General features: G+C 41.5%; 1 protein-coding gene across 4 annotated transcripts in view; it reads left to right on the forward strand.

The window, feature by feature from the left end:
* GRHL2 (grainyhead like transcription factor 2) overlaps nucleotides 1-16,929 on the forward strand; it is a 165,776-nt gene that overhangs the window by 38,961 nt on the left and 109,886 nt on the right. For all 4 annotated transcript variants that reach the window (XM_019925041.3, XM_033843184.2, XM_033843185.2 and 1 more), the window contains one exon: nucleotides 11,292-11,487. In XM_019925041.3, coding sequence (XP_019780600.3) covers nucleotides 11,292-11,487 — 196 coding nt within the window. The remainder of the gene's footprint in view (nucleotides 1-11,291; nucleotides 11,488-16,929) is intronic.

Here is a 16,929-nt window from a genome sequence, read left to right on the forward strand (position 1 = left end):
AAGAAAATAAAAATTCACCTATAATCACTGTTAACATTTTGAATTTCAATTTACATACACACACACAATTTTAACCAATTTTAGTTATTTCATAGATTGTGAGCACTACAAATTATCTCCGTTTAAAATATTATTTTCTTGTCCTCTTTCTTCTACTTTCCATTATGACAGCTTTTTCCTCATGGTTGTTTCTAGTGCTTGATGATGTGCCTTTCCAGCAGCTTCTTAATTATATCCCTAATCTTCTCAGTCCTTGATTACTTAATAGGTGGACTAAACATGCTTAGGGCACTAGCAAAGCTAGGGCACCGCTGAGAGAGAGCGAGAGAGAGCGAGAGAGCGAGAGACAGAGAGAGAGAGAGAGAGAGAGAGAGATTATTCTTCAGTCAATGGATCAGTATATTTTGCAGTTAATATATCCAAAGGGGAACTATCCTAATTTCAATAGACATAAGTTTTGTTTTAAAATTCATTATTTTTAAAAACTGTTCATTTTATATGGTGGAGAGCATTATAATATTTTCACTGAATTAATTGAATTCCCTCTTTCTCAAATATAACCATCTGCAACATAAGATTATCAATATCATTCCAGGCTTTTGGATTCATTTTATTTCCTTTGACTTGTATATGGATTAGGTCAAGGGCAAAAGGTTAGAGTCATTAAGGACAAGTTCTCAGTGTAGAAACTTCCTAATCAATTTCAACCCTTGTTCTAACATGGAAAGTATCTGTTATCTCTTGTGATTTGCCTCTAGCAAGCACCAAAAGGAGGGATATTATTGAAAGTAGCTACTAGTGAAATGACTAACATCATTGGCATTTAAATTGTGACATTAACCCTGATTAGGATGATTGGTTCATTAGTTTCCATTTGAAAGTCATATTCTATAACTGGAGGAAATGCCAAGATTCCCGAAGAAAGAATAATTGTTAGTTGTTGAAATCTTGCTCTTAAGTTTAGGGTCTGAATATAGTCTTTTTTTTTTTTTAGGCTGGGAAGCTGAAGTGATTGTATGTCAGTAACTAGCTACAGTAAATCAGCTACAAGAAATTGAAGTGGATAAAGGCTAAACTCCAAGTGCTGAAGACTCAGCATAAGATGAGATATTCTATTTGGAAAATAGAATTCATAATTCAATCTCAAGATAAAGTCTCTGTACATGTGTGTGTGAGAGAGAGAGAGAGACAAAGACAGACAGACAGAGACAGAGAGAGAGATGGGACAGAGAAGAGGGGGATATTGAGGCAGAGAACATAGCATGAAATCCTAAGAATTACGTAAGAACTTCACTTCTTTTTTTTTTTACATTGAAGTATAGTTGATTTACAATGTTTCAGGTGTACAACAAAGTGATTCAGTTATACATATATATTCTTTTTCAGATTCTTTTCCATTATAGGTTATTAGAAGATACTGACTATAGTTCCCTGTGCTATACAGTAGTTCATGGTTGTTTATTTAATATATAGTAGTGTGTATCTGATAATCCCATACTCCTAATTTATCCCTCCCCACCCTTCCCCTTTGGTAACCATAAGTTTGTTTTCTATGTCTGTGAGTCTATTTCCGTTTTGTAAATAAGTTCATTTGTATCATTTTTTTAGATTCCATGTGTAATTGATATCGTATGTTATTTGTCTTTCTCTGTCTGACTTACTTAGTATGATAATCTCTAGGTAAAACTTCACTTCTTAAAGAGAGGTGGAAAAAATTCTTTTGCCCCCAATTCAAGTCAGTGTTGAGAATAACATACAACAGGTGGAAGAAAGGGTCATGGATTGTAGACCTTTGCTGATTAGAGTTCAGTCTTCCTCTAGTTTTGCCTCTGGTCTGCACATACATCTGCTTCGTTTCCTTGTTTGTAGGAGACCAGAACATTTTAGGAGAACAGAAAAATGAATCCTAAAATGAACATTTTAGGAGAACAGAAAAATGAATCCTAAAATGAACATTTTAGGAGAACAGAAAAATGAATCCTAAAATGAACATTTTAGGAGAACAGAAAAATGAATCCTCATTTTGTTTAATTTGAAGGTGAGAAGTAGGAGGTGAGAGAAAAACAGTTTAGGATCAATCCTTGTTAAATTAATTTTACAGTTATTCTTCTTCAAATTAAGGCAACTTGCATTTATATAGCATTTTATAGCTCACAACCAATTTAAAAAACACACTATAAACTGATTTTATGAAAACGTGAAAAATATAGCTCCCTTCCCCCCTCCCTTCATAGTACTTTAAACCCCAACTTATACTTCAATTCTTCAACTGAACTTTTATTCACTCATTCAACAAATTTAATTGAGTGGCAGGCATAGTTCAAACTGCTTATGATACATCCATGAACAACAAGAACAAAAATCCCAGCTCTGTGGAGCTTACATTCTTGTGGGGATAGACAGGCCATGAACACTGAACACAGTAAGTAGGCTACATTGTGTGTGAGAAGATGGTGACTGCCAGGGAAGAAAGAGTAGAAGCTGTGTAAGGGAGACGGAAAGTTTTGGAGGAATGGGAAGTTCTAGGGTGGGTTGAGGTGGGTCCCTGCATCAAGTAAAGTAGTCAGGGTAAATTTCATTGTGGTGAGATTTGGGCAAAGGTTTAGAGGAGATGAGAGAGTTATTTGGGGGAAGAACATTCCAGGAAGGTGAAACAGCTGGAGCCAAGACCCTAAGGTGGAGACATGGAGACCAGTGCAGAGGATCCGAATGAGTGAGGAGCATGACAAGGAGGGTATCAGGACAGGAGGTCGGAGACATAAAGGAGGAGAGATTCTGCAGGGCCTGGAAGGCCAGTGGAAGGACCTTGGCCTCTAAGGAAAATGGGGAGTCATTATAGGATTAAGCATGGGAATAGCATGATCTGATTTATGTTTTAATGGGATTTCTATAGATGCTTTGTTGAGAATAGACTGGAGGAAGGAGGGGACAATGGTAAAAGCAGGGAGATTTATTTAGAGACAGTATTAGTTATCCACTGCTGTGTAACATAGTATCTAAAAACTTACCAGCTAAAGTAGCAAACATTATCTTGTACAATTTCTGACGGTCAGGAATCTAAGGGCAACTTAGCTGGTTGGTGCTGACTCTGAGTTTCTCATAAGGTTGCAGTCAAGTTGTCGTCTGGGGCTATAAGTGATTTAAGACTTGTCTCTGACTGCAGAATGTACTAAGCTCCCTCACGGGTTGTTGGTGGGCTTCAGTTTCTCATTGACTGGTGGTCAAAGCTTCAGTTCCTCGCCACAATATGGCAGTTTGCTTTCCCCAGAGAGAGAAATAAGAAAGAAAGAGGGAGGGAGGGAGGGAGGGAGGGGGAGAGAGAGAGAGAGAGAGAGAGAGAGAGAGAGAGGCGGGGGGGGGGGGGGGGGGGAGAGAGACTGACTTACCAAGATGGAACACTTTTATTATCTAATTCTGGGAGTGCCATACTATCATTTTTGCTATATGCTGTTGGTCATATAAACCAAGTCTGATACAATGCGGGAGGGAACTCCACAAGGGTGTGAGTTCTAGGAGGTAAGGATCAATGGGGGCCTGTAGTGGAGGCTGCCAACCTCAGAGACAATTGCAATAATCCCAGCAGTAGATGATGGTGGCTTGCACCAGCATGCTTCCAGTGGAATGGTGAGAAGTGGTCAAGTTCTGGATATATTTTGAAGGCAAGATCAATAGGTAGGACTTTTTAATGAAGTGGATGTAAGAAAATGAAGACTTAATGGATGACTCTGTTATCTGCCTTTTAAAAGATAAGTGCCTAGGGTGTCTAGGTGTGTTAATTGACTCAGGGAGATGTGTGTGCGTGTGTGTGATGGTGTGGGGACTGGTGCTTTTAGAAGAAAGCCAATGCAACGCTGGAGAGGAGGGGTTTGCAGATCTTTGAGTGAAGCCAGGAAGGTTGGGAATCCAAGGCAGGTAAGGGACGTGGTGCAGGACAGACTGTGGACTGTGTTTGGGGACTGCTGGGCCTTTTGATTAATGAATGCTACTTTCTTGGTGTAGTTGGTGGATCCGACAGCTGAATGATAGTTTTCTTTCCATAGTCAGTATTCTTTATGTAGTAAAAATTAAATGGTAGAATGTATGTAGTAAATAATATACATACTGTAGGAGTCCTTAGTACCGGGAGGCCCTTAAGAGCCCAAATAGAAACAATCAGGGAGTATTTTCTGGAAGATGGGATCTTGCAGCTGGACTTTGATGAGAGTAGAATTGAGATGGAGAGAAGCAGGAAGGGAATTTCAGGCAGGGGAACAGTCTGAGCAAAGGCATGGACGTAGGAATGGGCTTCTTTAGGGTACTGCAAATAAATGGTTTAACTCCTTATGTTCAGTAAGTAGAAAGAAAGAAATTTTGAGAAGTATGTAGGGGCCTGATAATGGAGAATGTTAAATATCAGATGGAGGATTTTGGACTTGATATTACAGGTGGTAAAGAATCATAGTACACTCTTGAAAATGATTATCTCTGAAGATGATTCCATAGGGCTTCAGTAGGGATTGAAGAGGGGAAAGTTGAAGGATCAAGAGACCAGCTGGAGGCACGAAGAGATAAGACCAAAGCTGTGATCGTGGCTATGGTGACTGACTCCATATAAGGGACGAAGAGAAAGTATAATAGCCAACACACATGAGGCTTTTATTCGGTGTCAGTTTCATTTGGGGGCACATCTCAGTTTTACAGGTGAGGAGGCTGATGCCCAGAAAGGCTAACTAACCTGTCCAGGGTTACACAGCTAGTACGTGGTGCAGCCAGGATTTACACCCGGGCAGTCTGGCTCCAGAGTCTATATTTTAAACCAGTACATAAGGTTTGGCTCTAGATGACTGGGGACAGATGATGAGGAGGTGTGCCCAATTGAGAAATGATGATTACCTTAGTTTTGGATTGAGTTAAAGGTGACGACAGGATATCTAAGGAGAAGGCAGAACAGGCTCTTAGGTGATACCCATCTATTAGTCATTAAGATAGAGGATCAGGGACTTCCCTAGTGGCGCAGTGCTTTAGAATCCGCCTGCCAATGCAGGGGACACGGGTTCGATCCCTGGTCCGGGAAGATCCCACATGCCGCAGAGCAACTGAGCCCGTGTGCCACAACTATGGAGCCTTCACTCTAGAGCCCGCTAGCCACAACTACTGAGCCCGTGTGCCTAGAACCCGTGCTCCACAACAAGAGAAGCCACAGCAATGAGAAGCCCGCGCCCTGCAACAGAGTAGCCCCCGCTCGACGCAACTAGAGAAAGCCTGTGTGCAGCAACGAAGACCCAGCACAGCCAAAAATAAAAATAAATTAAATTAAAAAACAAAAGATAGAGGATCAATGAAAGCCATACGAATCAACAATGGAGAGAAAAGAGCAAAGGGCCCAGGAACGATGAGAGTTCGAGGACAAGGATGAGCTAGAGTAGAGATTAGAAAAGAGTGTTTGGCTACAGAGGAGAACCACCCTTGTACAGTATCTTAGAAGCCAAGCAAGGAAAGATTTTACAGAAGTGAGAAATGGCCAAGAAAATCCAAGGAGATTAAGAACTGAGAGCAGTCTATTGGAATTTTTTTTTTTTTTTTTTTTTGTGGTACGCAGGCCTCTCACTGTTGTGGCCTCTCCCGTTGCGGAGCACAGGCTCTGGACGCGCAGGCTCAGCGGCCACGGCTCACGGGCCCAGCTGCTCCACGGCATGTGGGATCTTCCCGGACCGGGGCACGAACCCGTGTTCCCTGCATCGGCAGGCGGACTCAACCACTGCGCCACCAGGGAAGCCCAGTCTATTGGATTTTGATCAGAGGTCATTAATAGAATCAGTTCTAAAGAGAAGTAATACTTATAAGTATTATTTATTGAAGATCTGTAATGTACCAGGCTCTTCATATGTAAATATCTGAGTTATTCCTTTAGAACAGTACCGTAAGGCTGGTATCATGATATAGAGGAAGAAACAAGCTCAAAGAAGTAAAGTACCTCATCTAAATTCAGTAATTGACAGAGCTGAGATTAAAACTGAGGTTTATTCAACTCCAAAACCATTCTCCCCCTAGATTAAGACCAAAAAAAACCCCGAAAACAACCCTCCCCTCAAAGACTAATGCCCTTCTAGGAATTATTAAAAAAAAAAAAGAATGATGAGAAATGGATTGAAAGTGATAATTTGACGTGAAAACTTCACTGTCCTGGTTTTTTGTGGTCCCAAGGGAAATGGATTTATGTCTGGATTTGTTGACTATTACTACACATATTTTTAGGAGGTGAAGGCGTTATGTACTAAGTTTCACATGCTTCTCCCCAGCAAAGCATTCCCTCTGTTAGACTTCTTTTTTTTTTTTTTTTTTTTTTGCAGTACGCGGCCTCTGACTGTTGTGGCCTCTCCGGTTGCGGAGCAACAGGCTCCGGACGCGCAGGCTCAGCAGCCATGGCTCACGGGCCCAGCCGCTCTGCGGCATGTGGGATCTTCCCGGACCGGGGCACGAACCCGCGTCCCCTACATTGGTAGACGGACTCTCAACCACTGCGCCACCAGGGAAGCCCCTGTTAGACTCTTTTTAATGCCCCGGGGCATGTGGTAGAGCGATCTGGAGCTTTTCTTGACTTGTTGGTTATGATCTCAGCTGCATGACTGCTCCACCTCTTTCATTACTTCAGCTGATGACTCATCTCTTAATTTTTCTCCCAACATCAACAAAATGAAGTAGCGGATTAAAGAAACAAATGAAAGAAAAAAAAAATATTTGTGATCTAACCCAGCCTTAGCCTTGCTGTGAAGACTCAGGTGCTAATTTAAACTTTCCACCAAGGAAGAACAGAGATCAAGTTTATAGTTGACGTGCTCTGTGTTCAAGGCAACCCAGAAAATTACATACCTAAAGCTACTGAAAGGATATTTAAAAAGCTGACCAGAGCAGGATTAGAATTGCCACTCCAGAAGAACAGTGATGAAACTCACCTTCAGAAAGTGTTCCAAACTTTGGTAAAAGCTGTTCTGTGAAACTGTCCTTCTTTACAAGTCTACATTTTTGCTCAGTGTACCAGAGAGATTGTTCTGTTTTTACTAAATCAAGCTTTATTCAACAGTGCTCTGTACCAGAGACTATAATCTATGAAAAAACAAAAAGTCCAAAGTCATTATGCAGTTAAAGGGGAGAGCATAAAAGCCCTTTGGCCATCAAAAATGTGAACAGAAACAGCTAGTAAGTATTTGCTTTTCTGGGGTATTTTTCTCCATTGATCATGTAAGGATTCATCAACCATTTCATCATAGGGGAAAAGCTGATGAACCTAGATTTATGAGTGAACATTTGTGCTGGGAACAGATAAAATCAGCAATCCAGGAGACTCAGCAGGAGGGAGTAGGGACTTGAAGGAAGACTCAAAGAAAAATCTCTCAAGTGAATCAGGGCACTACTTAGTGTAAATCAGGAGTTGGCTTTTATCCTTCACCCTGGTGCTTCCTGCTGAACTTTTGGAAATTAGCCAGTGTTGTAATTAACCCTCCCCCCGCCTCTCAGCTTTTCTTAAGTAAGAAAGAGAGTAAAATCTCCATCTTTTTCAATGGTGAGGTCACTGCAAATAACTTAAAGCCCTTCCTTCCTGTAAGACTGAGCGTTTTGGGAAGTATGCATGCTGCCTGGGTGCTCATGCAACAGTTAGGGTTCAGATTCCTCTACTTCTCCCTCTACGTGAAGGCTGCAGACCGGGCACCCAGGGTGGCTCCTACTAAATGGCTGAGAGGGGTGGTGGTGGCACTGCCACACATGGGCCTATCACCTCTGCCTTCGTGGTCCTCCCAGAGACTTCATTTCTTCCACTTGCAGATTCTTAGGAGTCCACCAAAATTCTCTCTCTAAATCAAGCCCTATCCTCTGTGATTAGTAATTTCCACAACACGGAAATACTATTTTACTGTTAAATCAAAGTACATAAATTTCTTTTTTTTACACTGAATTATAGTTGATTTACAATGTTGTGTTAATTTCTACTGAACAACAAAGTGATTCAGTTATACATATATATATATATATATATTCTCTTTTATATTCTTTTCCATTATGGTTTATCACAGGATATTGAATATAGTTCCCTGTGCTATACAGTAGGACCTTGTTATTTATCCATTCTGTATGTACTAGTTTGCATCTGCTAACCCCAAACTCCCAGTCCAACCCTCCCCCACCTCCCCTGCCCTTGGCAACCACAAGTCTGTTCTCTGTGTCTGTAGTCTGTTTCTGTTTTGTAGATAAGTTCATTTGTGTCATATTTTAGATTCCACATATAAGTGGTATCACATGGCATTTGTCTTTTTCTTTCTGACTTACTTCACTTAGTATGATAATCTCTAGGTCCATCCATGTTGCTGCAAATGGCATTATTTCATTCTTTTTTATGGCTGAGTAATATTCTACTGTATATAAAATACATAAATTTCTTTAGTTGACTCTCCAAAATGAATACAAATGTGCTCCTTTTGTCAGAAAATTCCATTATTGTGCATTACCAATATAGTCTTCACTTTAAAAATGTTCCCCCCTGCAAAAAAAAAGATGTTTCCCACATCTGCCCATTTCAGCGTTGACCGGCACACTCCTGCCTTTCCTTCAGGTCTTTGTCGAAACTTTGCTTCCTCCTTGATCTTCTGGTTAGGTTAGTCCCCTCTGTCATATAACCTCACTCATGACACTGTTCATTTCTCACACTCATTGCTCTTGTAACAGCGGTGCTTTCTTTTTTTCTTTCTCTTTTTTGGCTGCGTTGGATCTTCACTGCTGCGCGTGGGCTTTCTCTAGTTGCAGCGAGTGGGGGCTACTCTTTGTTGCAATGCGTGGACTTCTTATTGCGGTGGCTTCTCTTGTTGCAGAGCTCGGGCTCTAGGCACATGTGCTTCAGTAGTTGCAGCATGAGGGCTCAGTAGTTGCGGCATATGGGCCCTAGAGTGCAAGCTCAGTAGTTGTGGCACACGGGCTTAGCTGTTCCGCGGCATGTGGGATCTTCCTGGACCAGTGACCAACCCGTGTCCCCTGCATTGGTAGGCGGATTCTTAACCACTGCACCACCAGGGAAGTCCTAACAGTGGTGTTTTCTTTCCCCCGCTGGACTGCAAGCTACTTGGGCTACAGGGCAGTGCCTGTGTCATTTGCCATTGCATCCTCCACAAATAGCATGGTGTCTGGCATCTATTGGGCTCTCAATCAAAATAGCTAAATGAACAACTTCAGTCTCCCTTTAATTAATGATTATCTTTAGCACTTCTGCATTATAACCAAAAATTGCTATACCCACAAACTACGGGAATATAGAACTGTGCTGTGATAGTAATACCTGTTATTGTATAACATTGTGCACTTTACAGACCTCTATTTTATTCATTATTTTATTCCATTCTTACAATTGCATTGTGAGGTAAGTAGGGTGGGCATTGCTGTCTTTTTTTAAAAAAAACTTTTTATTTCATATTGGAGTATAGCTGATTAACAATGTTGTGTTAGTTTCAGTTGTACAACAAAGTGATTCAGTTATACATATACATGTATCTATTCTTTTTCAAATTCTTTCCCCAATTAGGTCGTTACATAATACTGAGCAGAGTTCCCTGTGTTGTAGAGTAGGTCCTTGTTGGTTATCCATTCACACCAGTTAGAATGGCCATCATCAAAAAATCCACAAACAATAAATGCTGGAGAGGGTGTGGAGAGAAGGGAACCCTCTTGCACTGTTGGTGGGAATGTAAATTGGTACAGCCACTATGGAGAACGGTATGGAGGTTCCTTAAGAAACTAAGAATAGTGTTGTCCTTATTTAAGGCGTGAAGAAACCGAACCTCAGGCAGTTTTCCTCCACTGTAAGTGGTGAACAAAGACTCACTTCCAGGGCCTGTGCTGTTCCATGTCACCAGACTACCTAATGGTTAGAAAGGCCTTCTACCAGGGTTTTCCTGTTTACTTCCAGAAACTTGATTTTACCTTTTAATCCAATTAATTTACAGTTGGGTCATTTTCTCTTTCTTCCCAATCAGTTCCACCAAGCCCCTGGCACAAAGTTCAAACCAGGGGCCTGGAGATAGTCTGAAACTCCACTCTGCTCAGCGTGGATTTCCCACCCGGCCCCCAAACATATGTTACCAATGTCAGTGTCATTTTCTGACCCTACACCGATGTGTGGCACCATGCCTCCACATAAAGGGCCCTCAACACAGCCTTTGTCGGGAGTTCATACCAGTTTTCTATCACAAAGTGAACGGGGAGACCATCTACTATCAGAAGGCCCTGTAGAAATATCAGCAAAAAGGGACGTCTGTGACTGAAGGCCCATCAGAAGGCTCTTGGTGACTGAATTTCCACTGATCGGTATACATGTTGCCTTTGCAATCCTGTTACTTGTCTGTGTCATGTTACTATGCGTGGACATAGGTGTTACTGAAATACAGTGTCTCATGGTTACTTTTTGGTTTCACTTCAATGAACAAGGCTGGGGAGCTGCTGAGGACTGTCATGGTTTGTGAGTATTTAAGTTACTATCGCATCCTCCTTAAGAAATCGCTTTGATAGTCAATTGCTGCTTTACCTGAGCCTGGCTTGGTTAGGACGGACAGATGACTCCAGCTTCCTCTTTTGCCTCTACTGAAGGTTCTCCAGGTGCCCTCCTCACTCCCCATGATGATTTTTTACAACCTGTAGCTTCTATGTCCTTTAAATATAGTAGGATCCCACGGCAACACAGGATTCATATACAGAGTTCGTCTCTTTTCCTGTTCCTTTGTATCCCTGTTATGCAGCATATCTGCAATGCGTCTTGTTTGCAAAGTAGCTTCTATTGCCTTTTTAAATTAAGGGACTTGGATTGGTCTATAATTTGCTAGCAATTATAGTACAAATTAAACTGGATAAAATAGTTTTTAATAACCGTTAACATGTTGATTACATTTAATGTATCGCACATATTTATACATTAGAACTCAGAGAGTTAAATGAAACCTGCTCCCTCTCAGTTTTTCATTTTATTATTCACTAATGAAGAATAATCAAAGAAAATGATTTGGCTTCTGAAGTGATTGGACGTGAAAAGCCAAGTGTGAAGGAAACCAACTTACACTACTTCTGTACTACCTTTGAAAGACCATTATTACTTCTCATGGGCAGTAGAGAAATAAATCAGTGGCTTTATCAATGCAATGGGGCAGTCACTTTAGTCTTAATCTGCCCTCTCTTCCATTCTGGGGAAGTACAAATTAACCAAATAATGTGTATTTTTTAGTGGATATCAAAGGAGTGCTTCTTTGATAATGCACCTCGTGTTTTTCTTGCTTTCACAGTAATAAACGACTGGTGGCCTTAGTGCCCATGCCCAGTGACCCTCCATTTAATACCCGAAGAGCCTACACCAGTGAGGATGAAGCCTGGAAGTCGTATTTGGAGAACCCCCTGACGGCGGCCACCAAGGCGATGATGAGTATCAACGGTGATGAGGACAGTGCTGCCGCCCTTGGCCTGCTGTATGACTATTACAAGGTAGGACCTGAAGCCCTGCCTCCCTCCACTTTCTGCCTCCAGGGCCTCCCCTCTCTAGTGGGCAGAGGGGCCAGATTCTTCATCCCAGGCCAGAGAATGAATGGCATTGCCACACTCGCTCTGGAATTCAGCCTCTTCCTGTTCTCATTGCGTCTCTGCTTTCCCATCTATAAAGCACGACTTTACCACACCCCCCCCCGCCGAGGGAGTTTCCATTTTAGGATGATTATTTCTGTGCCCTCTGTTTACAAGCATACATATTACCTACGTTTAATTTCTACTTCATATCATATTGCAAATCCTTCTTTGTTGCCATTTTTACTTTATGATTTTTGGTGAATAAAGAATATTACATTGTGTGGCTGTACCATAATTTAGTCATTATTCCGTTCTGGGGCATTTAGGTTGCTTTTATCTTATTTTATTTTTAAATTAAGTAATGAGAACCTTTAAAAAAATTTTTTTTTAATTTAATTTTTTGGCCGTGCCACAAGCTTGCAGGATCTTAGTTCCCCGACCAGGGATTGAACCCTGGCCCTCGGCAGTGAAAACAGAAGCGAAAACGCCGAGTCCTAACCACTGGACCACCAGGGAGCTCTCTAGGTTGCTTTTAGATTTTCCATTTTATAAGAAACATCAGGGTTTCTAGATTTTTCAGTTTTGTAAGGAATACACCAATGAATACTTTAGTGGTAGGCTTTTGCAGCAATTCCAAAATCTGTCTCCATTTGTTTCAATGAGTACTCAATATTTATTTTGAAAAACCCTTCAAACAAAGTGAATGTAATTCGCTTGCATTACAAAAATACCTGCCATAGTTACTTTCAAAATAGGATATTTCAGGAAATCGAACAACAAACAATGGTCTGCCTCAACTATAAAGGACTATATCTGGTGTGACCTGCTCCCTTAGAACCAATGAAGTGTAAAAACTCAACAGGTATTTACTGAAGGAGGATATTTATTGCCTGACTTGATTGTAAACACTGTGGGCTTACGATGCTATTGGCACAAAGGTGAGAATGGCCGTGTTTAGTGAACTCTTTATTTTAGAATAAGAACTAAATCCCCCTCTTCCCCTCTCCCTCCATCATGAGAAAGTCACCCAAGAGGAATCATTTTTCTTTCGGTAAGCACCAGTCTTAGCTTCCTGTTTCCTCCCTGCTTCCCAGTTCCCGATTCCTCCCAGTGGTCTCACTTCTGCAAGTTGTGTTGTCCCCTGGGTCTCTCCTAAACCAGGGTTTTTGTGCTTTACAACGATCTCCCACCACCATTGACTCTGGCACTGCCCCCGGGCCTATTTCTTTCACCAAAATTCTCTAAAATTACTCGTTCCTTTTCCAGCTTCTTCCCATTTTCTCTATTAAATCACTCAGGAGGGCTCCCTCCATGGGGAGAAGAATGAAAGCCAAGCCAAGTTGTGCTTATTTAAGATGAAACACGAGGTATGAGTAACTGATAGGTTGGCCCATCCAGGCTACTTTAAATGAGGATATTATTAACTCAAATAAATGCATTTTTTATGGTTGGAAAGTGCTGGAGAAATATGGGAAAGGCATTCCACTGGTAACCCTTGCCAATCTAGGGTGATTTTTTTTCCCTTTACCAACGGAGCTGGAGTTGGCCGATTTCGACAGCTCTCTTGTGAAGCTGTACAACTCCCAACACGTCTCCTGACATAGCAAGAAGGGGCTTTAACTTTGGGAATTGGGGTCCAGATGAAAGGATATTTTAGGGTCTAACCTCCATTCCGTGTAAGCAGGGCAGTTTCCTACAATGAACAGGAATCGCCTGAAAAAAAACGGGCCTAAAAACAAAGATGGTTTCTTGGCAGGCTTTCCTTTCTTGTTTTCCTTGTTTGTGGTTGTTTTATATATTTTAATCCTTTTTGACTAAGGAGCTTATTTGAAAAACACAGGGATGAATTCTAAACGTTTTGGAGTCAAAGTTTTCAGAATGTATTGAGGACGGTATAGAAACCCAGAACTTATCACGTTAGACCGCTTCATGTTATAGGCTACCTCTTGAGGGTTCAGCTCTATTGGACTTTTGTGTTAATATGTAGTGTTCAGAAATGGTCTCATCCCTAGAAAGGAATCAAAATCAATTTTCCTTTATTATAAAAAATAGTTAAAACTTGACACCTTTTAAAAAAATATCTTTATTGGAGTATAATTGCTTTACAGTGTTGTGTTAGTTTCTGCTGTACAACAAAGTGAATCAGCTATATGTATACTTATATCCCCATATCCCCTCCCTCTTGAGCCTCCCTCCCACCCTGCCTATCCCACCCCTCAAGGTCGTCACAAAGCACCGAGCTGATCTCCCTGTGCGATGCAGCAGCTTCCCACTAGCCATCCATTTTACATTTGGTAGTGTATATATGTCAATGCTACTCTCTCACTTCGTCCCCTCTTCTCCTTCCCCTGCTGTGAAAAATTGATACCTTTATCAATCTTTAAAATCTAGTAACATTAAAATGACCCTGATTTAATCACTTGGGTCATTACTACATTTTTTGGTAACTTTTATAACTGTGTTAAACAAATACGTTAGTTAATGCTTTTATAAGACTTTGAAGAAATACATGAAGATACACTTTGAAAAAATATATTTTTCTTATTTTTTAAATGTAGATTTTACTACTGTGAAATGGGTATAATTTCAGGCATCTGTATTAGATGGCAGTTCTTTCATATTAATGAAAAAGAGAAACACACCTTGAAACAAAAATCATTAGTAATTTAGGAAAGCAACGTATTTTATTTCCCACAGGTTCAGAGGATAAAGTATTAGTAAGTATGGTACCTGGATTACCTCTCCTCTTGCACGTTTTTAAAATGTAGAGGAAAGTTGAAATACTGCTTTCTGTAAATATTTTGTAATGCAGAGTAGAGAGTTTACATAAAACTCAATTTGAGGATGCAGAGAAAAAGGAACCCTTTATACTGTTGACGGGAATGTAAATTGGTGCATCCACTATGGAAGACAGCATGGCAGTTTCTCAAAAAACTAAAAATAGAACCACCATAGGACCCAGAGGTTCCACTCCTGGATATATATCTGAAAAAAATGAAAACACTAATTTGAAAAGATACATCCACCCCAGTGTTCATAGCAGCACTATTTACAATAGCCAAGGTATGGAAGCAACCCAAGTGTCCATCAGCTGACAGATGGATAAAGATGAGGTATATAAATACAATAGAGTAGTACTCAGCCGTAAAAAAGAGTGAAATTTCGTCACCTGCAACATCATGGATGGACTTGGAGGGCATTATGCTAAGTGAAATGTCAGAGAAAGACAAACACTGTATGATATCACTTATATGTGGAATCTAAAAAATGAAAACAAACTAGTCAATATAACAAAACAGAAACAGACTTAAATATGTAGAGAACAAACTAGTGGCTACCAATGGAGGGGGGGGAGGGGCAAGATAGTGGGAGGGGAGTAAGAGGTACAAGCTACTACGTATGAAATAAATAAGTTACAGGGATATATTGTACAATGCAGGGAATATAGCCAATATTTTATAATAACTATAAATGGAATATAACCTATAAAAATTGGGAATCTATGTTGGACACCTGAAATTTTTTTTTTTTTTTTTTTTTTTTTTGCGGTCCGCGGGCCTCTCACTGTTGCGGACTCTCCCGTTGTGGAGCACAGGCTCTGGACGCGCAGGCCCAGCAGCTATGGCTCACGGGCCTAGCCGCTGCGCGGCATGCGTCCCCTGCATTGGCAGGCGAAGGCTTTCTCTAGTTGCGGCGAGCGGTGGCTACTCTTTGTTGCGGTGCATGGGCTTCTCATTGCTGTGGCTTCTCTTGTTGTGGAGCACGGGCTCTAGGCGCACGGGCTTCAGTAGTTGTGGCACGCGGGCTCAGCAGTTATGGATCACGGGCTCTAGAGCACAGGATTAGTAGCTGTGGTGCACGGGCTTAGCTGCTCTGAGGCATGCGGGATCTTCCTGGACCAGGGCTTGAACTCATGTCCCCTGCATTGGCAGATGGATTCGTAACCACTGTGCCACCAGGGAAGTCCTGTTTTTTATGTATTTTAATGATTTAAATTCACATTATCTAGATGAATGAGTGAATAAGTGATTTAATAAATATTCATAAGCTGTTGAAATATTCATAAGCTGCTGAAATCAGCTTTTTATTTTTGGCTTATACATATACATTATAGAAAATTCAGGGAAGCTTAAAGAAGAAAGTGAAATTGCCTGTAGTTTTTCTGTCATATTATTTGGCATCATTTTCTCCATCGCTGAACGATTTTGAACATAAGCCTGGTAGATTGGAGAAATGATTTATACATATTACAGCAACAGCAGCAGCAGCAGGGAGGTGGGTTATGAGCAGAGAATCCAGTGAACAGTTCGTTGCAATAGTCCAGATAAAAAATGATGAAGCCCTAAAGTAAGACATGATGGTAGCTGTTCCTGGGTCAGCATTTGTGAGGTTCTCTCTGAATCAGCCGCTCTGTTTAGTCAGCCATACTGCATAGAGACAAAGCAGTATGTTCAAGAAATCACTGAGTATTTGTTTGAATAAAAGCTGGCAACTGGGGCTTCCCTGGTGGCGCAGTGGTTGAGAGTCTGCCTGCCGATGCAGGGGACGCGGGTTCGTGCCCCTGTCCGGGAAGATCCCACATGCCGCGGAGCGGCTGGGCCCGTGAGCCATGGCCGCTGAGCCTGCGCGTCCGGAGCCTGTGCTCCACAACGGGAGAGGCCACAGCAGTGAGAGGCCCGTGTACCGCAAAAAAAAAAAAAAGCTGGCAACTGATTGTGTGTGTGTGTGTGTGGTGTGTGTGTGGTGTGTGTGTGTGTGTGAGATTTGGTGGGAGAACCCTATAATTAGGGTCATAATATCTAAGCTGACTCTCAGATTAATGAAGGCAGAGTACAGAAGAAGGGCTTTGGGGAAAAGGATAATTGTATGTTGAGTTTGATGCGCTTGTAGGATGTCTAGGTAGGGATGTCTGATAGACAGTATTGTGGGTCTAGACTTGAGAACGGGGCCTGAGTTCAGAGGTCTCAGTTTCTCTAAGGACAGTCTTTGGGAAGCCAAAGGTAAACATGGCTCAGCCTGGCCCAGATGGGAGCAAACCCAAAGGTTTCCCTTTGTCACCTTGTGCCCAGTACTGTAGACTGAGCAGGCTGCCCAGAGCTGGCATCAGTGCATCTTAGCAACACTAATGTTCACTTCCAGGAGTCTTTGGGAGTTACTAATACGTTTTAGTGTTTGGAATCCCTATTTCTCCTATTTCTTTGATTCTACTTTTTGCAGGCCATTTTGATTGATTCAGTCATCCTTTCAACAAGAATTTAGTGAGGGCCTGCTACATTCCAGGCGCTTGGGACATAACCATGCACAAGGTGGACACTCGTGGAGATTGTAGTCTAATCTTGGATATGAACATTTAGATGGTTCTCG

Source organism: Tursiops truncatus, chromosome 17, assembly GCF_011762595.2.
Source record: "Tursiops truncatus isolate mTurTru1 chromosome 17, mTurTru1.mat.Y, whole genome shotgun sequence".
Classification (NCBI taxonomy): Eukaryota; Metazoa; Chordata; class Mammalia; order Artiodactyla; family Delphinidae; genus Tursiops; species Tursiops truncatus.